Source organism: Lampetra fluviatilis, chromosome 10 (genome assembly GCF_964198595.1).
Source record: "Lampetra fluviatilis chromosome 10, kcLamFluv1.1, whole genome shotgun sequence".
Lineage (NCBI taxonomy): Eukaryota > Metazoa > Chordata > Hyperoartia > Petromyzontiformes > Petromyzontidae > Lampetra > Lampetra fluviatilis.
This window is the reverse complement of record NC_136284.1, coordinates 2,961,833-2,989,781: the sequence shown is the minus strand read 5'-3', so window position 1 is coordinate 2,989,781 and position 27,949 is coordinate 2,961,833. Positions and strand designations below refer to the sequence as shown.

The 27,949-nt window shown below is 51.5% G+C and overlaps 1 protein-coding gene across 1 annotated transcript; it reads right to left on the bottom strand.

The window, feature by feature from the left end:
- Nucleotides 1-9,669: 9,669 nt before the first annotated feature.
- Nucleotides 9,670-27,456, bottom strand: LOC144934423 (tetraspanin-31-like). The gene is made up of 6 exons (XM_078860161.1): nt 27,131-27,456; nt 19,136-19,303; nt 17,537-17,617; nt 15,859-15,975; nt 15,251-15,343; nt 9,670-13,869 (listed from the first exon to the last, which is right to left on the bottom strand). The coding sequence occupies exons 1-6, from the start codon at nt 27,200-27,202 to the stop codon at nt 13,795-13,797; spliced, it is 606 nt and encodes a 201-aa protein (XP_078716287.1). The 5' UTR covers nt 27,203-27,456; the 3' UTR covers nt 9,670-13,794.
- Nucleotides 27,457-27,949: the final 493 nt, after the last annotated feature.

The following is a 27,949-nucleotide window of genomic DNA, read 5'->3' as shown; positions in this document are numbered from 1 at the left end:
ACAATAGGGTCTGAGTTGGTCTGTAATAGGTAGGGCGCTGATAAGGGATTGACAGGTATGTGGTGGTGAGTGTACTAGTGGTGAGTGTAGTGGTTAGTGCACTCGTTACGAGTGTGGTGGTGAGTGTACTAGTGGTGAGTGTACTAGTGATGAGTGTAGTGGTGAGTGTACTAGTGGTGAGTGTACTAGTGGTGAGTTGAGTGGTGAGTGTACGAGTGGTGAGTGTACTAGTGGAGAGTGTAGTGGTGAATGTGCTAGTGGTGAGTGTACTAGTGGTGAGTGCATTCGTGATGAGTGTAGTGGTGAGTGTAGTGGTAAGTGTACTAGTGGTGAGTTGAGTGGTGAGTATACTAGTGGTGAGTATACTAGTGGTGAGTGTACTAGTGGTGAGTGTACTAGTGGTGAGTGTACTAGTGGTGAGTTGAGTGGTAAGTGCACTTGTGGTGAATGTAGTGGTGGTGAGTGTAGTAGTGGTGAGTGTACTAGTGGCGAGTGTACTAGTGGTGAGTTGAGTGGTAAGTGCACTCGTGATGAGTGTAGTGGTGAGTGTACTAGTGGTGAGTGTAGTGGTGAGTGTACTCGTGGTGAGTTGAGTGGTGAGTGTAGTGGTGAGTATATTAATGGTGAGTGTAGTAGTGGTGAGTGTAGTGGTAAGTGCACTCGTGATGAGTGTAGTGGTGAGTGTACTAGTGGTGAGTGTAGTGGTGAGTGTACTAGTGGTGAGTTGAGTGGTGAGTGTAGTGGTGAGTGTACTAGTGGTGAGTGTAGTAGTGGTGAGTGTACTAGTGGTGAGTGTACTAGTGGTGAGTGTACTAGTGGTGAGTATACTAGTGGTGAGTATACTAGTGGTGAGTATGCTAGTGGTGAGTGTGCTAGTGGTGAGTGTACTAGTGGTGAGTGTACTAGTGGTGAGTTAAGTGGTAAGTGCACTTGTGGTGAATGTAGTGGTGGTGAGTGTAGTAGTGGTGAGTGTACTAGTTGTGAGTGTACTAGTGGTGAGTGTACTAGTGGTGAGTGTACTTGTAGTGAATGTAGTGGTGAGTGTACAAGTGGTGAGTGTACTAGTGGTGAGTGTAGTGGTGAGTGTACTCGTGGTGAGTGTACTAGTGGTGAGTGTAGTGGTGAGTGTACTAGTAGTGAGTGTAGTGGTGAGTGTACTAGTGGTGAGTTGAGTGGTGAGTGTACTAGTGGTGAGTGTACTAGTGGCGAGTGTACTAGTGGTGAGTGTACTAGTGGTGAGTGTACTAGTGGTGAGTGTAGTGGTGAGTGTACGAGTGGTGAGTGTAGTGGTGAGTGTACTAGTGGTGAGTGTACTAGTGGTGAGTGTAGTAGTGAGTGTGCTAGTGGTGAGTGTACTAGTGGTGAGTGCAGTGGTGAGTGTACTAGTGGTGAGTGCAGTGGTGAGTGTACTAGTGGTGAGTGTAGTAGTGGTGAGTGTACTAGTGGTGAGTGTAGTGGTGAGTGTACTAGTGGTGAGTGCAGTGGTAAGTGTACTAGTGGTGAGTGTACTAGTGGTGAGTGTAGTAGTGAGTGTGCTAGTGGTGAGTGTAGTAGTGGTGAGTGTAGTAGTGGTGAGTGTAGTGGTGAGTGTACTAGTGGTGAGTGCCGTGGTGAGTGTACTAGTGGTGAGTGTACTAGTGGTCAGTGTAGTAGTGGTGAGTGTACTCGTGGTAAATGTACTAGTGATGAGTGTAGTGGTGAGTGTACTAGTGATGAGTGTAGTGGTGAGTGTACTAGTGGTGAGTGTGCTAGTGGTGAGTTGAGTGGTGAGTGTACTAGTGATGAGTGTAGTGGTGAGTGTACTAGTGGTGAGTGTACTCGTGGTAAATTGAGTGGTGAGTGTTCTAGTGGTAAATGTACTAGTGATGAGTGTACTAGTGGTGAGTGTAGTGGTGAGTGTAGTGGTGAGTGTACTCGTGGTGAGTGTACTAGTGGTGAGTGTACTAGTGGTGAGTGTAGTGGTGAGTGTAGTGGTGAGTGTAGTGGTGAGTGTACTAGTGGTGAGTGTAGTGGTGAGTATACTAGTGGTGAGTGTAGTGGTGAGTGTACTAGTGGTGAGTGTACTAGTGGTGAGTGTAGTGGTGAGTGTACTCGTGGTGAGTGTACTAGTGGTGAGTGTAGTGGTGAGTGTACTCGTGGTGAGTGTACTAGTGGTGAGTGTAGTGGTGAGTGTACTCGTGGTGAGTGTACTAGTGGTGAGTGTAGTGGTGAGTATACTAGTGGTGAGTGTACTAGTGGTGAGTGTAGTGGTGAGTGTACTCGTGGTGAGTGTACTAGTGGTGAGTGTACTAGTGGTGAGTATACTAGTGGTGAGTGTAGTGGTGAGTGTAGTGGTGAGTGTATTAGTGGTGAGTGTAGTGGTGAGTGTATTAGTGGTGAGTGTAGTGGTGAGTGTAGTGGTGAGTGTATTAGTGGTGAGTGTAGTGGTGAGTGTATTAGTGGTGAGTGTAGTGGTGAGTGTAGTGGTGAGTGTAGTGGTGAGTGTATTAGTGGTGAGTGTAGTGGTGAGTGTATTAGTGGTGAGTGTAGTGGTGAGTGTACTAGTGGTGAGTGTAGTGGTGAGTGTACTAGTGGTGAGTGTAGTGGTGAGTGTGCTAGTGGTGAGTGTAGTGGTGAGTGTACTAGTGGTGAGTATACTAGTGGTGAGTATACTAGTGGTGAGTGTAGTGGTGAGTGTAGTGGTGAGTGTATTAGTGGTGAGTGTAGTGGTGAGTGTATTAGTGGTGAGTGTAGTGGTGAGTGTACTAGTGGTGAGTGTAGTGGTGAGTGTACTAGTGGTGAGTGTAGTGGTGAGTGTGCTAGTGGTGAGTGTAGTGGTGAGTGTACTAGTGGTGAGTGTAGTAGTGGTGAGTGTACTCGTGGTAAATGTACTAGTGATGAGTGTAGTGGTGAGTGTACTAGTGATGAGTGTAGTGGTGAGTGTACTAGTGGTGAGTGTGCTAGTGGTGAGTTGAGTGGTGAGTGTACTAGTGATGAGTGTAGTGGTGAGTGTACTAGTGGTGAGTGTACTCGTGGTAAATTGAGTGGTGAGTGTTCTAGTGGTAAATGTACTAGTGATGAGTGTACTAGTGGTGAGTGTAGTGGTGAGTGTAGTGGTGAGTGTACTCGTGGTGAGTGTACTAGTGGTGAGTGTACTAGTGGTGAGTGTAGTGGTGAGTGTAGTGGTGAGTGTAGTGGTGAGTGTACTAGTGGTGAGTGTAGTGGTGAGTATACTAGTGGTGAGTGTAGTGGTGAGTGTACTAGTGAGTGTACTAGTGGTGAGTGTAGTGGTGAGTGTACTCGTGGTGAGTGTACTAGTGGTGAGTGTAGTGGTGAGTGTACTCGTGGTGAGTGTACTAGTGGTGAGTGTAGTGGTGAGTGTACTCGTGGTGAGTGTACTAGTGGTGAGTGTAGTGGTGAGTATACTAGTGGTGAGTGTACTAGTGGTGAGTGTAGTGGTGAGTGTACTCGTGGTGAGTGTACTAGTGGTGAGTGTACTAGTGGTGAGTATACTAGTGGTGAGTGTAGTGGTGAGTGTAGTGGTGAGTGTATTAGTGGTGAGTGTAGTGGTGAGTGTATTAGTGGTGAGTGTAGTGGTGAGTGTAGTGGTGAGTGTATTAGTGGTGAGTGTAGTGGTGAGTGTATTAGTGGTGAGTGTAGTGGTGAGTGTAGTGGTGAGTGTAGTGGTGAGTGTATTAGTGGTGAGTGTAGTGGTGAGTGTATTAGTGGTGAGTGTAGTGGTGAGTGTACTAGTGGTGAGTGTAGTGGTGAGTGTACTAGTGGTGAGTGTAGTGGTGAGTGTGCTAGTGGTGAGTGTAGTGGTGAGTGTACTAGTGGTGAGTATACTAGTGGTGAGTATACTAGTGGTGAGTGTAGTGGTGAGTGTAGTGGTGAGTGTATTAGTGGTGAGTGTAGTGGTGAGTGTATTAGTGGTGAGTGTAGTGGTGAGTGTACTAGTGGTGAGTGTAGTGGTGAGTGTACTAGTGGTGAGTGTAGTGGTGAGTGTGCTAGTGGTGAGTGTAGTGGTGAGTGTACTAGTGGTGAGTGTAGTGGTGAGTGTACTAGTGGTGAGTGTAGTGGTGAGTGTGCTAGTGGTGAGTGTACTAGTGGTGAGTGTAGTAGTGGTGATTGTCTATTTGTCTGTATTTCCCTCTTGTGATGGGACTTTGTAGGATGAACGTTGAGATTGAAAAGGGGCCACGGGGTGACCAGTTAGGTCTGAATTGGTCTGTAATAAGGCAGGGAGGGGGGCACAGATAGGCGGGTTGACGGCTATGCGTCCATCCCCTCCCTAAAGAAAGTCTCTGCAAATGGCTCTTTGGTAATTATCACTGCCTCGGCTGGAAGCCGCCACCCGCGTAGTGCACACATTACAACTTGAGGTGATCTAAGAGGCAAAACGCCCAACCACACACCCGATATGTATGCGAGTGTGTGTGTGTGCGCGCGCATATATTTGTGTGTGGGGAGTGGTGGCGCAGTGGTTAGCGCACTGCGATATTAACCCGGCGAAAATCGATCCGAAACCTCGCCTAGGTCGACTCAACATCAAAACGAGTACCTGGTGCGGTGTGTAATCGCCGTCACTGGGGAGACAAAGGCGGCCGGGCGTGGTTGCTGGCTCGCGAACCGCATTTTCCGGCAATATTTTTTTATTTGTTAAAATGTGGAGGGTGTCCGTGGTGTAACCAGTCCGACCACCTGAGTTCGATTCCTGGACAAGGCAAAACATCAGTCCTGGGCCTCGCCTAGGTCAACTCAGGAGTAAACGAGCCGCGTCACTTGGTGCGCTGTGCCAGCTGAACCTGAACTTCTTTCGTACCGTACGTAGTCAACCGTGCCCCTCATGAAGTTAAAATCGGGGTTTGTCCCTCATCCCCGTGGTCGCAAGTTCGAGTCCATCACTCGGCAGCGGCAGGTCGCACCCAGTGGGGTAAGGGGAGCGTCCATAAATGACGTCACGCACCTAGGGGGGGGGTCAGACATTTGTGACGATGTGTGACGAGGGGGGGCGGTTTGAGAAAAGTGACGTCACATCAAAATGCGCAACTTTTAATAAATATAGACAACACGTTCTACTTAATTAAATAGACTTTTAATAAATGTTTTCTCCTAGAACATCAGAGTGCAGCGCCACATTAAATACACGCTACAATGACAATAGTTTAAAGCGATTTGGAGCATGTTTTATTTGGGGGGGGGCGGGCAGAGCTCTGTGACGTCATATTTGAGGGGGGGGGGTCTGACTTTTCGTGACGCCGTGTGACGATGGGGGGGGGGGGGCAAAAATCGTCCAAAATCGCGTGACGTCATTTATGGACTGCCCCTAAAGCGTGGGTACGCTCACCGCTTTCCAAGACGCCTTCTGTTCGGCGTGGAAGGAGTAGGCCAAACACGCACTCCAGAGCGCCCCCCTTCTGACAGAAGTGGTTGCGAGCCACCAAAACCAAAGCTCTCGAATGTGGCTGCGGGTCGGGGGAGGGTGGGGGGGCTTCTGAGTGTGGTGGGGGGGGAATTGAACCTTGGAACCTCTCCGGGTGATAACGATCAGAGAGAGAGAGCCACACAATCTCGACGAGACCGCACCTGGGCGACTACGGATCTCGCTCGGCCAGTAAATCCTCCTGTCGGGCCTTCGGTTGGGTTGGGGGGTTTATGGAGGGGGGTGGAATGGGGCCGAGCGGGGAACGCCACCCAGCCACGCGTGGCTGGTGATCAGCCGGCGACGTAACCTACACGGGGGGGGGGGGGGTCTTCATGATTTGATCGCCAGCCAATGTTGCTTGGTCGGTCACTCGCTATTTGATTCACGAATGTAGCTGTGTTTTGTGTGTTTTGTGTTTTTTAATCCACGTGATGCATGTAGATTGCATGTAGATTGTGTACAGTGTATTTCCCCAAATAGCTATTTTTCCCCGAAAGTTATTTTTCGCCAATTACATTCCTTAAATAATTATCAAATAGAGCAAGTCAAGATCTATAAGCATATTGGGGTCAATCTTGATTCAAAACTGAATTTTGAAGATCACATTGATTATATTGGTAAAAAGACAATAATAAAAATTGGGTTTCTGTATCGACACAAGCACTGCTTCCCCCCTATGTTCCGTTTGGAATTGATAAAAGCTACTGCCTCTACTTGATTACTGTGACATCGTGTATAAATCAGCCCCAAGTACTCAATTTATCACTTGGCCTTAAGATTTGCATTGAACTGCCCATATAGGACCCACCACTGTGATCTCTACATTGGGTCAAACTTAACATCTCTCAATGTTCGACGGCTTGTGCATCAGATCTTATTTATTCACGATGTACTTACAAAAACATCCGCAGACTACCTGCTGCATCTCCTCTCTGTTTCGAAGAACAAATGTGACCTAAGGTCTTCGCTCATTTACCAGCTTCACATTCCCTATTGCCGTACGAATACTGGAGGAAGGGCCTTTGCTGTTGATGCCCCCAGGGTCTGGAATGCTATTGCCAATAAACTGCAACTTGAATCACTACCTATGAGATCTTCACTCAAAACTGCTCTAGAGGAGTTGTACACCCCTAGCTGCCACTGCAATTCAGTGGCCTAAAATAAAATGTTTCGCTCCGGATGACCGCTGCAAAGTATGATCTGTGTTTTGATTTAGTGTGCCGATCTTAAAGGTGCATTGAAAAATGTTGACACTCCGACTGATGCTCCTGCTGTTGTGGAGTGACTCATGCAGCCAGCTATGGCTACAGGGTTTGGTAGTACATGTTGTTTATGTCGTTGATTGTGAAATTTCGGTCACAGTTCCTATGATCACTGTTACATTGCTTTTATGGCTTTGTTGGTGATTTCGAAAAGTTTTTTGGTTTGGCCATGTTTGTTTGTTGTAGTACAGAGTTAGAATCATGGCTTTAATCTAAGTTGTCTTGTGGTTGTTGTTGTTGTTGTTTGACTTGCATCCCACTGGGATTTTTGCACAGCGTTGGTGTACAATGCTTTTTCTGGAATATTTTGCAGTTTTTTTGCGCATATTCACTTTAAGATGTTCTCTTGTTCATTTTTTGTTTTTTGTTTGTTGCGGTTGCACCCGATTCAAGAGCCGAATGGCTCACAGGGCTATACCTAATAAATGAAATTGAAAACTGAAACTGTGTACAGTGACATTGCAGTGGTGTGTACAGTAGTGGTTGTACAGTAGATTGTGTGCGGTAGCTGGTGTTCAGTGGGTTGTGTACAGTAGACCGTGTACAGTAGATGCGTACAGTGGGTCGTGTACAGTGTAGTGTGTACAGTAAGTGTACAGTGGATTCAGGGTTGGGGCTGTGAGGCAGCGTTCTGCGACGTGCAGGGACCCGGTCGGTCCACAAGGGGCCCCGAGTCAACAGATACACAGAGTAACGACATGTGAAGAATGTTCATTCAGAAAAAAATATATAGATACATAAAACATTAGCTGCGGTCTACCATGGTCCAAGCCCCCCCCATCTAGGCACCTGGCTATGATAGCAATAGAGCAGCAGCAGCAGCGATCCACTCGCCCTTAGAGCAAATCCTAGGGGGCCGTCCATAAATGACGTCACGCACCTAGGGGGGGGGGGGTCAGACATTTGTGACGATGTGTGACGAGGGGTGGGGGGGTGAGAAATGTGACGTCACATCAAAATGCACAACTTTAAATATAGACAACACGTTCTACATAATTAAATAGACTTTTTTAATAAATGTTTTCTCCTACAACATCAGAGTGCAGCGCCACATTAAATACGCACTACAATGACAATAGTTTAAAGCGATTTGAAGCATGTTTTTTTTTGGGGGGGGGGGGGTGCAGAGCTTTGTGACGTCATATTTGAGGGGGGGGTTCTGACTTTTTGTGACGCCGTGTGACGATGGGGGGGGGGGGGTCAAAAATCGTCCAAAATCGTGTGACGTCATTTATGGACGGCCCCTAGACCGATGGTGCCCGGCATGAAAGCAAGAACGCCCGATTACTTCATTGTGACTATTGTGCATTTAAATACGTTTAATTAATACTGTCACTGGGAGACTGTCTTCCTCTAAACCCAATACGCGAGGCAACTGACACAACACTATTTATCCTAACATTGTTTACGGGGTTAAACATATCATTGGTAGCTATTTCAGTAAAAGTGAGTCGGGAAAAATTAGGGGGGCCCACAGTCGGATCTTGCAGAGCTCCCCCAGTGTAAATAGGTATCTGCACCCCTGAGTTGATAGGACGTGTGATCTGCAGTGGTGAGACTGACTAGAGTGGTGTAAATTAACTATATAGTATCGTGGTAAATATGTTTACAGCGCAGCTGTCAACCCCTTGTCGGTGCCTACCTTTTTTTTTATTTCACGCTTTTATTAAACTCAGTCTGTTGTTCAAATCTTGTCACTCAATTTTAACCAACTTCCAAATATGGTATCGACTGCAAACTTGGTATATTAATGTCATACTGATGGAAAAAAAATAAAAAAACGTTTATTTTAAAACATTACTTTTATATGTTATGTTTCGGCTTGGCTATAATTGTCCACGCTAAACTGACGTTGGCTGTAAATCACCACGTCCCTTACGTTGTGGCGAGCTTCGGGGCCACTTCCTGGAGTCGTGGAGTTCTGCCACTACTAGTACGGTACATTTCATTAAAGCGTGTTTAAAAAAAAGTGTTTTCAAATATTACATTTACGGACCAATTCAGACCTTATTGGTCAGCCCGCGCCCCTTATACACCTCAACGTTCATCCTACAAAATCCCATCGCAAGCGAGAAACACAAACAAATAGACAAAACACATTTTTTTTGCCCGTATCGAAACGGCTGTACGCCGTATGGACCTGAAAACTTAATTTATCTGTACAAGAATAGGGGTAAGCCGTATGGGTTGACAGATATGATGCAGGCTTCTGTGATTTTCGTCGAGATAGGCTAAGCTCGTGCGAATATAGATAATTAATCTACAGAGATCTGTTCTTGTTTTTTAAATAAAATCTGCAGTGCTGCAAATGTGGAAATAGATGGCGTGCCGGACCATCATGATTTAAATGACCGAGAGCTCATCATCAGCCTTGATATATCCACTGCTGGATGAACTAATTTAGTTTCCCGCACACCAGACGACCTCGTAGCTCACATCTCTGCGCCGATAACCATCTCGGGTATAAATGCAACCTCCGATGAGCGCCGTTGGCCACGTACGGTGCGAAAGAAGTTCTACATACACACGATGCATGTGACCCTGCGTTAAGTTCTCCAATCCGTTCCTCTTTTCTCGCCGTCCCTCACTGTAATTTCAAGCCTGCTCCTCCGCACGATTTTCAGCCCGTCCGAGACGCTCCGAGTCTCTTTCCGGGGAGACCTGGAAGCGTCGATCGGTGCCACAGCTTGGGGCCAAAGGAAAGGCGATGGCAGGAGCTCATCCCTTGCATTGCCACTCTGTAACACATTCCTCCTGCGGAGGGAGCTGGTAGGAACGTTGGGTTGCTCGGTCAATGGCCAGGGTCAACGGCGGCGTGGTGTATTCCGTAAATATGCCCGACTGTAAGGGCGGGCACAAGCCGGCGTGAGTAGGTTAAACGTTGAGTTTTATAAGGGCACAACGGGGTGACCAGCCCCTCCCCACCCAGCCCCACCCCCCACCCAGCCCCTCCCTCCCCTCCCACCCAGCCCCTCCCCACCCAGCCCCTCCCTGCACGACGGACGGACACAATAATCCCCTGTGGGCTGGTGTAACCAGGAGGTTTCTACCAGTATAATAGGTAGACTCAGCCTCAATTGAGTACCTGGTGCGGTGTGTAAACGTCGCCACTGGGGAGACAAAGGCGCCCGTGCGTGGTTGCTGGCCACCCACCCACTCGTGTCCCGTGCCCTCTTCTGTAGGTGCTCGCTAACAGCACTTGCCCCAACCGTCTGTTATAGGCTATACGGGGGATCTTTGCCTTTGTTTTTATGTGGTGGTGATTTTACACAAGCATAGACTTTGACCCGGCTGGAGTGAATTAATGTAACCTCGAGTAGCAATCCATGCCAGCCCGGCTTTATATCTGCAATATATCTCCTGTTGTGTGACTCCTTGTGCCTTAAGGTGCGGCTCTGGCAGCCGTTGCTTCTGTAAATTAAAATATATAACTCAAAGTGGCTTCCTGTCCAAACGAGTGCGGTGTTCGGGGTCCTCATCTCCCGTTCACAGCCCCCAATCCAGGGTTTGGAAATTCCACATTACCATGGCACGCACGAGTCTATGCACGTGCCGACCACTGGGGAGGGGCAGTTGTATTGACGCCGCAGAGGTGGAAAGAGCCGAGTTTGACTTCTGACCAGGATGAACGATTCCGTTCGTTCGGTCGTGAGTCACCACCACTCGCTCCTGGTGCCGACGGTTCGCTCCCGCCCTCTCCCCCGGTTGCCGCAGCTCCGCGCGTCGGACCCACACACGAGCATCACACAGCGCGCGTTGCCTTAAATAAGTGGATTTAATAAATACTAACAAACGCGCCGACACTCCTAGCGGTATTTACACACACACGCCTATAAACACGACCGGCGACACCTGAAATGCGTGGCGTGGCATGTTCTCAACAACACAAATCGAAACGCTCTGCTGCTGCTGCTGCTGCCACCCGACGCGCGCTCCAACTTGCACTCGACGGCAACCGCGTCGCTACCACGTGCGCGTGCGCGCGCACGCGCGCACGCGCACGTGGCCTTTCAGTAACGAACGGCCAACACACGCTGCCAAAGTCACTACTCGGGAACTTACTCAAACAACTTCACTCGAGGGCACCTAAGGCCGTCAGGAGTGGCTTGAGATTGACGAGTGGATGGCGTGAAGCAAGCCGGTAGACAAGGAGGGGGGGGGGGCGGGGAGACGGAGTTGGGTGGATCGAGTTGTCCGCTACGTGAAGACCACAGATCCGCGCGCGTGCGTGCACCACGCGTCACCGTCCCGGCTGCCCCCCCCCCCCGTGGTGAGAGCGCGAGGCCCAGGGCGACCGCCGCGAGAGGCCTCCGAATCGTGTGATCGAGCGCCAGTGTGGTCGGGTCGCTACGGGCAGCACGCCCGACCGTTACAAAACAAAAGCCACGCTTCATGCTAGTCCCCAGTGGACGTGCCGACGTTCGGCCAACGTGGGCACGTGGTTGGAGTTGTTGGATCAACGTCGGCCCAACGTTTCATGTTCACTGGGCGGTCGGGGGGGGATCTGTTAAATTAATGGATTACAGTTATTATTACCATCATCAGCACTACTACGGTATTGGTATAACTAGTATTGTTACAGTATTATCATTATTATTACTACGGTATTATAGAAAAAAACGTCAAGAATAAATCATCACAATATTCTCCAAACAGGTTAAAACTGAGATCTGCAGATGATGTCGTCTGTTGGTGACAGTCACGATAAGAGAGGGGTGAATGTGGATTCCGTTGATGGAGCTGGTGTTGGAATGTTGAGGAATGGAACCGAGGGGCCACCGAGCCTGGCCCGGCCCCCTCGGGGCCCCCAGAGCCCCTCAGGGCCCCTCAGGGCCCATTGGGGTCGCTCAGGGCCCCTCTGGGCCCATCGGGGTCACTCAGGGTCACTCAGGGTCCCTCTGGGCCAGTGATGTCTGTACAGGTGTGGATGGCGCGTTATTTACGAAGCTCCAAAAGTGTCTGTACCCGTCTATCTGCGTCTCTCTTAATGTCGTTTTTTTAGTCTTGTCTCTGTGTCCACCCGCTCTCTGTGTCTATCTGTGAATTTCCACGTCTCCACCTGTTCCTGTCTCGGTGTGTCACCTCTGTATCTCCATGGCTCAGTGTCTCTATTTTTTATTTGACCAGGTAAGGCCCACCGAGCTACGTAGCTCTTTTTCAGAAGCGACCTGGCCACAAATGATAGCTCAACCAAGTGGCTTATCACGTGGGAATTTATAGCAGCCAAATACTCTTAAACGCACGTTTCTAAGTGGGGAGGGAAAAACCGGATGATCCGGAGAAAAATCCACACGATGACGGGGAGACCATGCAAACTCCAAATATACAGACGTCAAGATCGGGATCGAGCCCACGACCTCCTGTATACCAGGCGAGGTAGTTAACATCTCGCCACCACAGCAGCCTTCTGTCTCTATGTAACCCCTCTCCCTACCCCGTGTGTCGAGATCGCTCCACCCAGCCCCGAGTCCCAGTGACGTGGAGGTCACCAACCACGGTGTCCGACGGATCCTCGCCATACAACGCTATTATTCGTGGGTCGGTCACGTGACCCAGAGGAATTTCCTTCAACGACTCTCACTCCCTTACTATCGGTGGGCAGGGACAGCTTCCGAATGCTCCCCACCTCACCCACGGCAACAGCGAGACTGGCAGCCCCCACACTCTGCCCGGCAGCCTGGCTCACCAACATCATTGTGGGCGAGACGCTACCGGGATCATCGGTGCCCTCACCCAGGTAGCGCAACGAGCGTGGGGGCAGGGGGTGCGCTGCCCACGCCTCCTGGTGGCCAAAGCTACCAGTTGGGGGCCCCCTTGACAACCACCACGAGATGTTGTTCACGCTGTTGGGGGCCCCACCTAACCGGTTTGCAGCACCCCCTGAGCTGATGATGTAGTTACACAACTGCCCTCACCCTCTGAGATGGTGAGGCTCATCCTACCGCCCCCTCCTCGCCTCCTCCCAACACTCGCATTTGTCTCACCCCCCCCCAACATCACGGATGTGAACTTCTAAAGTTGCCGACCTGCCTTTTGTCTGGGCCCATGCGCGTGTATACTTAGTGTGTGCATGTGTACTCAGTGTGTATGTTTGTGTGTGCTTAGCGTGTGAAGAGTGTGTGCAAATAAGTACATGAATAGCTGCTATAGTGAAAAAACATGAAGTGCTGGAGAGACAAAGGCGGGCCGGGCATAGTGCCATCTGCATGATGCCTTCAGAGGACTTGATTGGGGTGAAAGAAGGAGTGAACCAAGCTCAGAGAGAGGTCAATGTGCATGTGCGCATGTGTATGTACGTGCGTGGTGGTTTGGTGTGTGTGCTTTAGTGAAGTTTATTTTGTTTAACAAGGTGAGAACCAATGGGACCAGGAAAGTGACCTTTAGTATGTGTGTACATGTGCATGTATGAGGAGCGGTGGCTCAGTGGTTAGCGCGCTGCGCTTCGAACCCGGCGACCCGAGTTCGATTCCCGCTCGTGGCCAACATCAGTGACGATTATCTAAACCGTTCCTGGGCCTTCCCCATGTGAACTCCGCCTTAAATGAGTACCTGGTGTGGTGTGTAAACATTGCCACTCGGGATACAAAGGCGGCCGGGCGTGGTGCTGGCCACCCATCACCTTCATGTGCCATGTCGGCCTTCATAGGTGCTCGCTACCAGCACTTGCCCCAACAGTCTGTTAAGGCTATACAGGGGATTTTTGTCTTGTGTGCGCGCATGTATACATGCATGTGTGTGTGCGCGTTAGTATGTATGTGTCCGCTTCCCAGTAAATATGCCAACGTTGGCCCAACGTTCCAGAATTACTGGGTTGTCTGCGGATGTGAGTGCGCACGCGTGTGTTATCGCGTGCTCGTGGCGCTCGCTCGTCCTTCGAGCGAGCGCCACGAGCAACTTTTGATGAGGGCGTTGCGAGAGGAGTGGCAGCGCAGTGGCGAGGCCGGCGAATCGGCTTCCCCCGAGCGCCGCCAGACAACTCCTCGCACGCGCGTGCGCGGTTGACATCGAGCAAAGGCAGCTTAGCGGCACGGCGCTGGCAAATACGAGTCGTGGTGGGGAGGCGGGGGAGGGGGGCCGGGGGAAGGAGAGGGGGAGTGCCGGGGTGTGGACTGCAGAGGCGACGCTCGGCTAGAGGAAGGCGTTGGGATCGGCCTGCGGGTCCTTCATGTTCCTGAAGCGCCAGGTGAGCCACACGGTGACGATCTGCGTGGAGACAGAGACGATCGCAGCAGGTCACGACCTTGTGAGGCATTCAGCTCTTTGAGTAAATGTTTTTTTCCGGGTCGCTGGTAGATCCGGAGTGAGCCAAGAAGAACCGGATGTGACTACGTTAGCTACGGCCATAGCGAGGGGATATACTGGGTGCAGAAATATTTCCAGGGTCAGCTGATTACACCGGCTTCTCAGTGTTATGAGTAGATGGTCTCAACACTTAATTTGGCTAGATTTCAGGCTCTGATTAATTAAAACACAACTATAAATATATATCAGGTTGGTGGAGGGTTGCTAATGACACGGATTCAATCCACCATTACGTGGTGTCATCCAAAGAATAAATTATGGAGAATTAAAAAAAATCGATTGGTCTGCCATGCACGCGCCCTGTGACGTGTGAATAGAGGTCACGTGGGGGCGATCGGACGCTGACCGAGCCCAGGCGGACAGCGCCACCCGCTGGCGGTAGTGGGGATTCACGTTAAGTTACAGGGCCCAAAGGGCCAAAAAACGCCAAGTGGCCAGAAACAAACAGCCAAGATTAAAGTTGCCATGGATAACATTTGACGCGTTTCTTGAAGTGAGCAAAGTCATACGACCTTTGGAGAAGGAAGAAACAGGGGAGTGTTGTGGTGTTTGTTGAACAGGGTGGTGGTTTAACAGTGTGGTGGTTGAACAGTGTGGTGGTGGTGGATCAACAGTGTTGTGGTGGTGGTTGAACAGTGTGGTGGTGGTGGTGGTTGAACACATTGTGGTGGTGGTGGTTGAACACAGCGTGGTGGTGGTGGTGGTTGAACAGTGTGGTTGGTGGTGGTGGTTATACACAGTGTGGTGGTGGTTATACACAATGTGGTGTATGAGACTGAGTACTCAACATGGGTGGAGGAACCAACGAGTGAAGATCATGGGACGAGTCACCATGATAGGATGGTGGGGGTGAGGATTGGGGTGTGGGGTTGAGTGCTGATGATCAGTGGCGGTGGTGAGCGGCGGTGGTGAGTGGCGGTGGTGAATTGTGGTGGTGCGTAGTGGTGAGTGGTGAGTGGCGGGGGTGAGCGGCGGTGGTGAGTGGCAGGGGTGAGTGGCGGTGGTGAATGGTGGTGGTGCGTAGTGGTGAGTGGTGAGTGGCGGGGGTGAGCGGCGGTGGTGAGTGGCAGGGGTGAGTGGCGGTGGTGAATGGTGGTGGTGCGTAGTGGTGAGTGGTGAGTGGCGGGGGTGAGCGGCGGTGGTGAATGGTGGTGGTGCGTAGTGGTGAGTGGTGAGTGGCGGGGGTGAGCGGCGGTGGTGAGTGGCGGTGGTGAGTGGCGGTGGTGAGCGGCGGTGGTGAGTGGTGGTGAGTGGTGAGGGTGAGTGGTGAGGTGGTGCTGACCTCAGTGAAGGAGAAGAAGAGGCCCACGCCGCCCGCCACCTGCAGCACCTGCTCCGAGAAACTCTGCAAGACGTCCAGGCATGGAGAAGAGCCCTGTACCAAAGACAAAGATCCCCCATGTAGCCTGTCACAGACTGTTGGGGCAAGTGCTGTCAGCGAGCAACACCGATGAAGGCCGGAACGGCACACGAAGGGGTGGGTGGCCAACACTACGCCTGGCTGCCTTTGTCTCCCCAGTAGTGATGTTTACACACCGCACCAGCTTCTCATTTAAGACTGAGTCGAACTAGGAAGGCCCAGGACCGGTTCGGATATTTGCCACTGTTATTGGTCGTGAGCAGCAATCGAACCCGGGTGACTTGTAGTCGTTGCACACTGTGCTAACCACTGCGCCACCGCTGTCCAGCCCATACAAAAACACAATAACCAGCACCAGATCTCGGCACAAATGAAATCCTGATGCTAGCCACCACACACAGATGCCATTCGCCGGACAGTCCGGGTGAAACCCCCAGAGATGTGGCAACCCTAACCCTGACTACCCCCTAATTCCAGTCGAACCCCACCCAAGAGGTTTCTCCCTGTTAAGAGTCATCAGCACGCCCCACCTTGGTGCAGTTAGTGGCCTGCGCGGTGTCGTTGAATCCGCAGCAGTGGAAGTGCGTCTGGATGTCGTTGCGCGTGGCGGGAGACGCGTTGTTCCAGCCGATGTGCAGCAGGTTTATCTGCGGAGGTCCACAGGGCACGCGCCACACAGTCAACAGGACACAGTGCTACTAATATTTCACTATTCTTATAAATATATTTTACCAGGTAAGGCCCCGCTGAGCTATATAGCGCTCTTTCAGAAGCAAGCTGTCACAAATTAGTACTCAACTAAGTGGATTATCACGTGGAAATGTATAGCAGCCAAATACTCTAAACGTGTTTTTAAATGTGGAGGGAAAAACCGGAGGACCCGGAGAAAAATCCATGCCGCCACGGGGAGAGAGACACGCAAATTCCAAATATACAGCAGCAGGCGTCAGGGTTGGGATTGAACTCAAGACCTACCGTACACCAGGCGAGGTAGTTAACATCTCGCCACCGTTTTTGCAAGGTGGTCGCCCAACCCAGCGTAATCCAGGCTCCAACCTGCTTAGCTTTTGAGATCTGACGAGGCTGGACATGTTCCGGGTGTTTTGATCGGAGTCTGTGCGATCTAACTCTCAATGGGGCCATCACGATCCACGGGTGGATGATCGCAAAGATACATTTTGTGGTGGATCGCAGGAGAAATTCCAACAAGCAATGACATCGCAAGCGTGCAGCAATTTTCTTTGCGGCCGATGGAAAAAATCGCCAACGAAAAATTCACGCAAAAAAAAAAACCTTCTACCAAGAGATGGCGCTAGTACTTTACGTGTCGAGTGTATGACGGGGCTAAATTCATCCGGGCACTTTCATTGTTGGTCACGGCCTTTTGTGGTGGACCGCGGACCAGCAGAATGGATCACGCTGCCTGGTGGATTTCCTCCAGCCCAATGTTGATCCAAATCTTTAAAAAATAAACTTCATCTGCCCGTCTTTAAATGAGACAGCCACAGCACTTGCTTGGCTAACGTTCGTCATGCAGAGGTAAAGAAAGGGCTAATTCTGTTAGAGAGCAAGCCCTGGTTTGGATTACGAGCTCTGCACGACTGATAACCACTGACCTCGTCCAAAAATAACAGTGACCGAAATGTTGTTTTCTGCGCGTTAATCTCATTGGTGCTTTGGTCATATCTAACTCATGTTACCATCCCCCTTGAGTTTTCAGGGTTGAAAATAGCTTCGTGATATTAACCCTTTCCCATTCCGATGACGTACACATACGCCATCGGAAAGGCATCGGAAGAAAAACTCAAATAACTTCATGGGTACCGAGGCTCCCACAAGGCCATGCGGGAGGGCGTGTGGCACAGTCTCATAGAGCGCGGTCGTGTCGCTACGGTTCTCTGCGGTGAATACAATGTCTTTAATAACAACGGCGCTAGGCCTCTCTAAATAAAATTAACGCTAACCGCTTGCGCGTCTCAGAATGGGATATGGTTCAGCTCTGGACGACAAGAGGCACCCCCCCCTCCCCTCTCTGTATGTAAGCCGATAGCTAGGGGTGCATCTTAAAGTCCGGTAGCTGCCCACGCGCAAGCGTGTGTGTGTGACCAGATGTGTATAACGCTATTGATGCCGGGCGCAAGTTTTGGGTGCGTCTTACTCTCCGGAGCGTCTCGCTCTTCCAGACCCCGTGGTAGTTCTCTCACCCACCTGGTGGATGCGGTCGAGAGCCAGGCAGGCGCAGGAGACGCTCAGCTGCACGAGGAAGAGCACGATGAGGATGAGCATGTACTGATGAGGAGGACGAAGACGAGGAGGTGGTGGAGGAGTTAAGGGTGGCTGACACAGCTTCTTTGTCCAGGCCATGACCACGCGCACACACACGGCGAGGACACATGGCCTCACTCTGGCAGGGCATCGAGTGACGCATTTAAAATCGATTGTGGAGAAACGTAGCGGCCACGAGTGGCTGGAGGGATTATTGGAGCCCCGCAATGTTTTGCTCACCGGTGGCGGAGAGGCCTCCTCCGCTCGAGGACGCTCTCGTGACGGGGTGTTTTGGTCTACTCTTCCACGATGGATACACATCCTGGAAGATGTGGCAGTACCCACACTTTACCCCACCACACGTGACCTGCTGGGTGGACAGAGGCGGTGAGTGTTGGGGGGGCATTTTTCTACTTTATTTTAGAAAACTCATATAAAACTTATACACTTTATTTATTTGTTTCTTTTCCATGACTTTCTTATCTTTTCCTCTATTTTGCACTCCTATTGTTTTTGTGTATTCTTGTTGTTGAAACTTGCTACCCCGCCACTACTGGACATCTGTGAAAATAAAGAAATAAAAGATTCTGATTCTGAAAAAAATATTATGATTCTGGATTTAAGAAACGTGAATCGCCGTCTCAATTGCCTGCCACGGCCCCCGAGTTGCAATCGAACCGACGACCTCTGGATTGCAAGGTCAGCGTGCTGACCTAACAAGGGTGCGACTCCCCCTGAGCCTCAGAATCGGTGGTGATAAATCAATGGTTCGTAGCACCCCTAGTGGCCAGGCCAGTGAGATGCATGGTAGTTGCAGTCGTTGCCGTTCCATCTTCCAAGGTGCCGGTGGCAACAGCGGAGCGAGGTACGCAGACTTTTGCTGTTGGCTGTTTACCACAGTTCGCGTGGGTCTCTGCGGGATAGACTGATGGACGGGTGGTTGAGTGGGTGATTGGATGAGTGGTTTGGTGTGCAGTCGTGTGTGTGTGGATGGTGAAGTGGTCTCATATTTGGGTGGGTGGTTGAGTGAGTGTTTTTGAGTGGCTGGGTGGTTGAGTGGTCGGGTGGGTCTGTGAGTGTTTAGGTGAGTGTGTATGTTGAATATCTTTCGCACCGTATGTAGCCAACCGTGCGAATCGGAGGTGCAGATGAGTGTTTGAGTTGATGAATGGGTGAGTGATGTGGTGGTTGGTTCAGTGATCTAGTAGCATGTCAGGGAGGTACAAAAAAACTACAATTATTTTTTATTTTACCAGGTAAGGCCCACTGAGCTATACAGATCTTTTCAGAAGCGACCTGGCCACAAATAATAGCCCAATGAAGTGGCTTATCGTGTGGACATTTATAGCAGCCAAATAAATGCATGTTTCTAAATGTTGAATTAAAAACCACAGGACCCAGGGAAAAATCCACATGATCACGGGGAGAACGTGCAAACTCCAAATATACAGGCATCGAGGTCGGGATCGAACCCACAACCTCCTGTATACCAGGCGAGGTAGTTGTTTGTGGGGATGGTGGGGGGGCCCGTGGAAAGGATACGAAGAAGAGCAGGACCTGGTGGTGCCGCACCGCCGCCACGAGGCCCAGGATGGAGATGAGGAAGAGGAAGGAGCCCACGGCGATGACTCCACCGATGATCTGGATGCTGGACACCACTCCGATCCCCTTGGCGTATGCGGCCACGCAGATGAGAAGCAGCCCCACCACCTGCGCACAGCCCACCCACCCGCTCATCAACGTCGGTCACGAGCCGCGATCGATCCGCTGCTGGAGGAAGGGCCTCCCCAAAGCCGCCGCGCCATCCTTCACGGCCGCGGCGATGCGACAGACCGCCCAGCCCCCGCACATCGGCCGGTCCCAACACTCCATCTCCCGTACGCCCATCCTGCCTGATTTTTTTTTACCCAGGCGAAAACCCGCCAAGGTACACCATCACCCGTGTCTCATGCCGTGGTCTCATCTCGTGCGGCACTTTTTGCCGATCCACTGCTGGATGAGGGCTTCCCCCGCGCCACTCCGTGCGAGGTCGTGTGTATTTTTACCATTCTTCACCACGCTGGGTCACTGCGGGTGGGTAAAGTGTAGGAGTGATATTTGGTGGGAGGCTATGGGTACACAGTGGTTCAGAGCATCAGTCTTCTTTATTACAGTATTTATATACTGTACAAAGACAAAGATCTCCCATATAGCCCATAACAGACTGTTGGGGCAAGTGCTCTAGTGAGTAGCCCCTATGAAGGCCCGCAAGGGTACACGAGAGAGTGGGTGGTGAGCCCGACGCCCGAGCGCCTTTGTCTCCCCAGTGGGAATGATTTTACACACCGCACCAGGTACTCATTTGAGGCTGAGTCGACCTAGGGGAGACCCAGTACCGGTTAAAATAATCGTCACTGGTGTTGGTGGCCGTGAGCGGGAATCGAACTCGGGTCGCAGGGTTCGTAGTGCAGCACGCTAACCGCTACACTGTACGACACAGGGAAGAAGGCACGAACACGACGTGGGAGGCTTGTACAGTGAAGGAGAAGTACTTTTTTTAGGTTGTTTTTGGACGGAACGAAGTGAGTGGCCGGAGGGAACGGAGCATGCATGCAAGTTGAACTTCTTTAAAGCTGTACGTAGCCGACCGCGCTAATCGGAGGTGCGGGTGAAGCACAAGAAACTAAAATAAACAACAAAAAGCCATTCTAAAGAAATTAGTTTTCTATCTAGATTTGAAAGTGGATAGTTCCAGTGGTTTCCTAACATCAAAAGGAAGAGCGTTCCAGACGGCCGCAGAAGCGCATCTGAGCAGAAATGGATGATAATAAACATGGTGGTTAATGGGGTTGGGAAAGTGTCGGAGCATCCGTAACGAATATATTAATGGCACGGTGAAGACACTGCTCGACTAAAAATCAGGTCATGAATTCAAATATCGATTGGTAGTCGACTCAGCACATCATCCCTCCCAAGTCCGAGAAAGCGAGTACCGCTTAACGGGAACTCGATGATGCTTGTCCCATGGATTAACTGCCCCCCCCCCCCCCCCCAAGACCTACCATAGGAACGTGGGATTTCTACCACTGATTCAGAGTTTCCAAAATATATTATCACACCACCCAATGTCCATCGGCGTTGGGAGACACCTTGTCCCGACTGAGCGAGCCTGGCGCCGGAGTGCACGAGACGACGGGGATTTGTTTCTATGAATTAGTGACTTAGTGAGACGACTCCAGCTAAGCAAGGGGCGCTTGCATCCTTAGTGAAATTATTATGGAACAACTGTGCAGCGTTTGTTTGCGTAAACAAATTCTACTGTGAGACATTCATTAATTCACTCGAGCTATTGCATAATCACCTACAATCGGGCAAAACATGCGTCATGGCTTTGAGCTGACTGCGTACACAGAGAACTACAAACTAAACTCTTACAACTGAAATATTTTTTTTATTTTGCCAGGTAAGGCCAACTGAACTATAAATACCTCTCTTTCAGAAGCGACTTGGATACAAATGATAGCTCAAAATCCGGAGGACCAGGAGAAAAATCCACACGTCCACGGGGAGAACATTCAAACTCCAAATATACAACAGGCATCAGGGTCGGGATCGAACCCACGACCTCCTGTATACCAAGCGAGGGAGTTAACATCTCATAGCCACCGCGGCGCCCCGCATTACAGGACATAACACACGGAGCAGGATATGATTTCGACTTGCCCGAGTCTCATCAGTAGAGTGTCGGCATGTAAACGTATGTTGTTGTTGTTGTGTGGTTGCCTGGCGTTGAATGCAAGAACGCCACATGACTGCCGTGTCGCCATCAGGTGCAGTACAACAACATTACACAACAAGACAAATATGCGCTGTTGTGCCGGACCATGCAGGTTGATTCGTGCACGGCGTGTGTGGATGTGCGGGGAGCGGTGGCGTAGTAGTTAGTGCAGTGCTGCGCTACGAATCGGGCGACCCAAGTACGATTCTTTTTCACGACCAATAACAGTGGTCCTGTGTGTTCCCTAGGTCGATTCAGCCCTAAATGAGCAAAGGACCTGGAGTGGTGTGTAATCTAGACATCAGCACTGGGACGACAAAGACGACTGGACGTGGTGTTGACCACCCACCGCATCGTGTGCCATGCCGACCTTCATTTGTGCTCGCTAAACAGCACTTGCCCCAACAGTCTGTTCACACGATATGGGGATATTTGTCTTTGTGTGTGTGTGGACAGTGGTTAACGGATACCCTGTTGTCGATTCTGCGTCGCAGATTCGTGTGCACATCTGAACCGGTCCCGCACCTCTCCTAGGTCGACTCGGCCCTAAATGAGTACCTGGCGCAGTTTAAACATCAGCACTGATGAGGCAAAGGCGTCAGCGATGGTAGTGGACCCCCCCCACCGTGTCCCACGCTTCTTCAATAGGTGCTCACTAACAGCACTTGGCCCAACAGTACGTCCATGCTACAGGGGGAGAGGGGGGGATTTGGGATCTGTGTCTTTGCGGGCAGCAGAGGGCACTGTAGCGGAACCTTTGCCCAGCTCCGCACTGGCCGGCGGTGTAGAAGTATGGCCAGATAAGGCCCACAGCCCCGCATGGCATCGGGGAGGCTCTCTTCATCCAGCAGCAGATTGACAACAGGGGTTGCGCACGTACACTGTCGGCGAATGCGCCGCCGCTGCAGGCAAACGTCTTGGCATTCCGACAACGCTGCATGCCCCGTGTGTTTATTGCAGGAAGACAGGTAGTTGGTAGGTAGGTAGCTTTACAAGCCAACCTTGCTCCAACCTTAACTCGTGACATGCTGCAATCTCTGCTACCGCGTGCACGCCCTTCCCCCGTCTCCGAGAGCCGTGACTCGTACAGAAAGCCCCCTCGCGAGCGAGCTCTTGATGAACGGACAGACAAGAAAGAGGTCTCCTCCATTACGTAACAGCAACAAAGCGAGCGACAACAATGTTAGTCGATGAATCATTGCGATTCCATTCAATCGTCGATCCTTTCATTGTGCCGCTTGTGCCGAATGTATCGCTGCACCGATCTGGGAGCACGTGCCCACACCCTGTCAGTCTCAAGGAGGTTGTTTGAACATACTTCAACACTCTCATCAGCGTGGGTTGGTGAAACGGGGTGGAGGGTGCCCAGTATCGGTTCCGAAATTGCTCAACGCCGATGTTAGCTGTGGTCGTGAATCGAACCCAGGTCAACAGGTTTGTAACGCAGTGTAAAAACTATAAACTATTTTTTTTTATTTCACCAGGTAAGGCCCACTAAGCTATATAGCTCTTTTTCAGAAGCGACCTTTGCCACAAATGATAGCTCAACGATAGTGGCTTATCACGTCGACATGCACAGCAGCCAAATACTCTAAGCGCGTGTCTCTAAATGTGAAGAGAAAAATCGGAGGACCCGGAGAGAAATCGACACGACCACGGGGAGAACATGCAAACTTCAAATATACAGGCGTCTGGGTCGGGGTCGAACCCACAGCCTCCTGCATAGCAGGCGAGACCGGCAACATCTCGCCACCGTGGCGCCCTCATAACTAACCCGCCCCAAACGGGGCTCCGCACGCGTGTCGGATATAATCGTACACACGACTCGAGCGGAGGCATTGATTTTTAATCAATCCAATCGAGGCACCCTTGCATTTGCTAAAATAACAATATATTCCATCAGTTTTTGCCAGCTTATGAGACTGCTGATGAGACTCAAGAAAGGTCAAAACCGCTCCAGGGTCCGCTGCTTAAACATGTGATGCTGCAAAATGAGGCCCCAAGGCTGATGGGAACGAAAACTGAATTTGTGTTTTTAGCATTTTTTCACGCGGAGTGTGACGACAAACCAAGACACGGGCACCCGGAGACGCGGCTGTAATGCTACATTCTGTCAGAACAAGGGCGCCGCGGTGACGCGATGTTATTTCCAGTGCCGGTTTAAGCTCGTGTAGCGTTACCTACTATAATCACCCAGAAATCTTGACTTAAAGCTTTCGTGACTGCAGGAATTCATATTGTTTGGGTCTTTCCGTAAAGTCACGTAGATAGGTTCATAGAAAATAACAGAAAATAATAAAAACTACGACGTTTCGATCACAACACAAGCGTTCGTCATCAGGAAGAAAAAAAGAGGGGGAAAGCTGCTGAGGCAGTCTGTTTTAAAGGTTTAAAATGTGTGTAGCCCAAGGGTGATCAATGAAGCGGGCGGGGATAGTGATGTTAATGTGAAAAATTAGAACGTTACATTAACATAACTATTTTTTTATTTGCTTTACAGTCAGATAATACGACAAATAGCTAAACTTAAACACCCAGTCGTTCATAAACATTGAAGGCAGTATAGTACTCTAGTAATAGAGCAAGTGCAGAATCACTGAACCGGAATTGATAGCTTGAAAGCATTTAGCGCGGGGCCCTTGAAAGTGCGGTGCCCGTAGCATATGTAGCTACTTTTGCTACTGGGATAATCCGGCACTGGTTATTTCCCTCGGCCAGTAAACAGGGCCATGGGTTCGACCCCAGACCCTGACGATACCAATTCTATATTTGGAGTCTGAGTGTTCTCTCTGCCTGTGGTCACGTGGATTTGTCTCTGGGCCCTTTGGGGTCTTTTTTTTCCCCTCCACATTTAGAATCAACAGGCCTTCAGATTATTTGGCTGCTACGATAAATTCCAGCGTGTGATAAGCCACATCGATGAGATTGTATCATGTGGCCAGGTAGCCCACGGGTCGTTTGGGTTATTGACCATACTTCACCGTCTCGGTTTGTGAAGGCGGGGAGCATAGATGTCGGCGCATCTAAGTATAGTACAACAACGTATTATTCTGCACTGCCTTCTGCTGCCCGTGAGTCATCAAATTATAAAGAGTTAATTACACAAATGATGATCCACTCCCGGGGAGTGTGTAATGATGAACATGGAGTTCACCGAGAATATCACAGATGGGTTCAAACACTCCTCACCATGCAAGCGACTCAACACCGTGCTTGTGATATCACTGGACACTCGACCCCCCCCCCCCCTGTGATGCCCATGCTGCTGCATTGATTTTCGCTGCCGCTGCAAATCCTCGTAATGTCCATCACGCGGCGGCGGCGGCTCTCGGCTCGGGTCGAGTTATCAGGTTCATTTTCCCACAGCCCCGCCAACAGGCTGGCTATACATAGCGCCTTCGTGACAGCGCTGATTTTTGTTTTTTTAGGACAAGCACGATTACCCAATGTAATGCATTATCATCGTTATTGTTATTTGCTATTGTGCTGAGCGAGGATGCGGAGTCTCAGGACCCGGTTCAGATGTCACTCGCCTCCGACGTGAGCCGTGTCCGTGAGTGAGACTCGGAGCGTCGCCGGGTTCATAGCGCAGTGCGCTAACCACTGGCCACGCGGACCCCATACGAATACAAAACACACGGCCGCTGTCGGCAGCCCTGGCGAACAAGAGATCAATGAATATCCCTCTCTCTCCCATCACGCACGGCCACCACCTTAACAAGCATCATCAATAGGCTGACGTTTCGGGCGCCGGAAACCCCTCTTCTTTAAGAGTCGATAGCGGAGATAGATTCACTACCGTTGGATAATCAAGTTGAGGGCATCAAGGGGCTCCTGATCGAAACGTCAGCCTACCGTATTACTATTGTGGTGTCCTTAGTGAGCGGCACAATGCTGCGGTGGGGCCGCGGCTCAGTGGGAGGTGGACTGCGCTATGAACCTGGCGACCCGAGATGGATTCCAATCAGTGGCGAGTGATATCCGAGCCGGTTTTACTACCCCCCCCACCCACCCCTTCAACAACACGCAATGACCAGCGCGGTGAAGTATGGTCGGACAACACGTGACCGAGAGCCCTTTACTCAGCAGTGCATGCATTGACAAATGGGGCCCGTCCATAAATGACGTCACGCGATTTTGTACGATTTCTGACCCCCCCCCTTCGTCACGTCGTCACAAAAAAGTCAGACCCCCCCCCCTCAAATATGACGTCACAAAGCTCTGCCCCCCTCCCCCAAAACAATTAAACAAATCGCTTTAAACTATTGTCATTGTAGTGCGTATTTAATGTGGCGCTGCACTCTGTTGTAGGAGAAAACATTTATCAAAAATTCAATTTAATTAAGTAGAGCGTGTTGTCTATATTTATTTAAAGTTGCGCATTTTGATGTGACGTCACATTTCTCAAACCCCCTCCCCTCGTCACAAATGTCTAGGTGCGTGACGTCATTTATGGACGGCCCCAAAGGGGTATGGATTCTATTCAATTTGGTCAGTGGCAGTGCTTCGTTCGAGGCACGAACAGACCACGCCTTCATCATCATCAACATCATCAGCCAAGCTCAGTCCACTGCTAGACGAGCCCTTCCACAAGCCGTCCGCACCCGTCACGTGATGCCTCCTAAATTCGCCAAACCCCGGGCTGAATCGGCAAGAGGCCGTAAACAACAACAACAACAACCCACCACCGTCATCAACAACAAACAACACCACCGACACGAACTTCGACGCTGAGAGCCACAACCGCTTCGAAGGCTGACGACAACAACAACAACAAACACAACAACAACCCAACAAACACAACAACAGCAGCTGACGAAAGCAGAACTGGAATCAAGGCGTGCGCGTGTCTCGATGTTTGTGTTCATGGGAATGCGCAGACCGTGACGTCACAAGGCCGCTATCTTTGTGCGCCCGAGAAGCGAGACGACCCCCCCCCCCTGGGGTCCACGGAGAAACCCCCCCCCCCAGCCCCCCCTCTAACCCAACACAACACATTTCACCAACCCCCAACCACCCAGCCCCCCCTCTACCCCAACACAACACATTTCAGCAACCACCACCCACAACCACCCAGCCCCCCTGCCCCCCCCTGCCCCCCCCCCTACCCCAACACAACACATTTCAGCAACCCCCACCCCCAACCACCCAGCCCCCCTGCCCCCCCCCCCCTACCATAACACAACACATTTCAGCAACCCCCAACCACCCAGCCCCCCTGCCCCCCCTCTACCCCAACACAACACATTTCAGCACCCCCCCCCCCACCCCCATCCTGTGGTGACACTCGGGCCCAGCGTGTAGGGGTCACATTCTGACAATCAGAAACACCCGGACGAGTGGGGGGGGGCGGTGTGAGCGATGCGGGGGACGATGAGGAGAGATGAGGTGAGGGATGGTGTGATGGGGGACGACACGGGGTCTGGGGGGGGGGCCTGAGAGACGGGGGGCAATTTTCTCCCGGGGTCTCACAGACAGCAGCAGGGTGTGGGGGGGGGGCTCACAGGGACCTCATCTGACATTTGGCCACGGGGTCTCGCCAAAACCTGTCGGTGGGGGGGGGGTCGACAGGATTGGGATGATCTTAGAATGCCGCGCGGGGTGGTGGTGATGATGATGGTGGTGGTGATGATGGTGGTGATGGTGGTGGTGATGATGGTGGTGGAGACGATCCGATGGGATGCGAATTGCGAACAATGACGTGCGGGAAGAGGGGGGGGGGGCGACACAGAGGAGGGGGACCAGAGTACCCCCCTGCCCCCCCCCGCATCGCGACTCACCATGTACAGCAGGTTGAGCACGCACAGCGCGTTCTTGGCACACGCGAAGCCCCCGAAGCCCATGTTGGCCATGTCAGGTGCCCGCGCCGTCTCCGCCTGTGTAGCCGCGCGTGTCTCTCTGTCTGTCTCGCGTGTCTGTCTCTGTGTGTCCGTCTCGTCTCCGCGTGTCTCCCTGTGTGTCTGTCTCGCCTCCGCGTGTCTCCCTGTGTGTCTGTCTCGTCTCCGCGTCTCCCTGTGTGTGTGTAGCCGAGGCGGATGGGGAGCGCCCCGTGTCTCCTCTCTTCTCTCTCTCGCTTCCCTGTCGCCCCGTAGCCCCGCCCAGACGTTACGAGGCAGGGCCCGGGCCGATTCGCCTGCCCACCCGACTCGATTGGCGGCGTCCGCCCACGTGGACCCCCCCCCCACCACTTACGAGTTCACGGGACCCGCATGGGCTGATGTCATCACGACCACCGCCGCCGCTGCTATCGACATCACCATCGTTGGCCCCCACCCCTCCACCGCGCTGCCGCGTGATTCGTGACTCAGCCCGGCGTCACCCTCACCTCTTGCCACCCCTCCCCGTGCGAGGAGCCTCGCACGGACTGAATGATTTAACGAGGCCAGGTAATTCGAGGCACGCGCCACGCGCCACCAGCAGCAAGCGGCGTGGTTCAGGTGCGCGAGGCGCACGTGGAAAAACACACGGTGTAGAGGACATGCGCAGTTTGTCGGCGGTGGCAGCCGTGCCGCAAAGTGGCCTTTAACCCCGAGCCGTAGAGCTGCATCCAGGGTAGGTGGATCACGCACAGATGGGTGGCGCAACTCCCCACTTCCCAC

What these genes read in the sequence shown, in the direction of transcription:
- LOC144934423 (XM_078860161.1), bottom strand. Translation starts at nt 27,202, where the DNA reads ATGGCCAACATGGGCTTCGGGGGCTTCGCGTGTGCCAAGAACGCGCTG. An exon ending in AGGCCACTAACTGCACCAAG is followed by an intron (nt 15,344 to 15,858) that starts GTGGGGCGTGCT and finishes TCTTTGGTACAG; the next exon opens with GGCTCTTCTCCATGCCTGGA. An exon ending in TCTTCTTCTCCTTCACTGAG is followed by an intron (nt 13,870 to 15,250) that starts GTCAGCACCACC and finishes GTCTCCACGCAG; the next exon opens with ATCGTCACCGTGTGGCTCAC.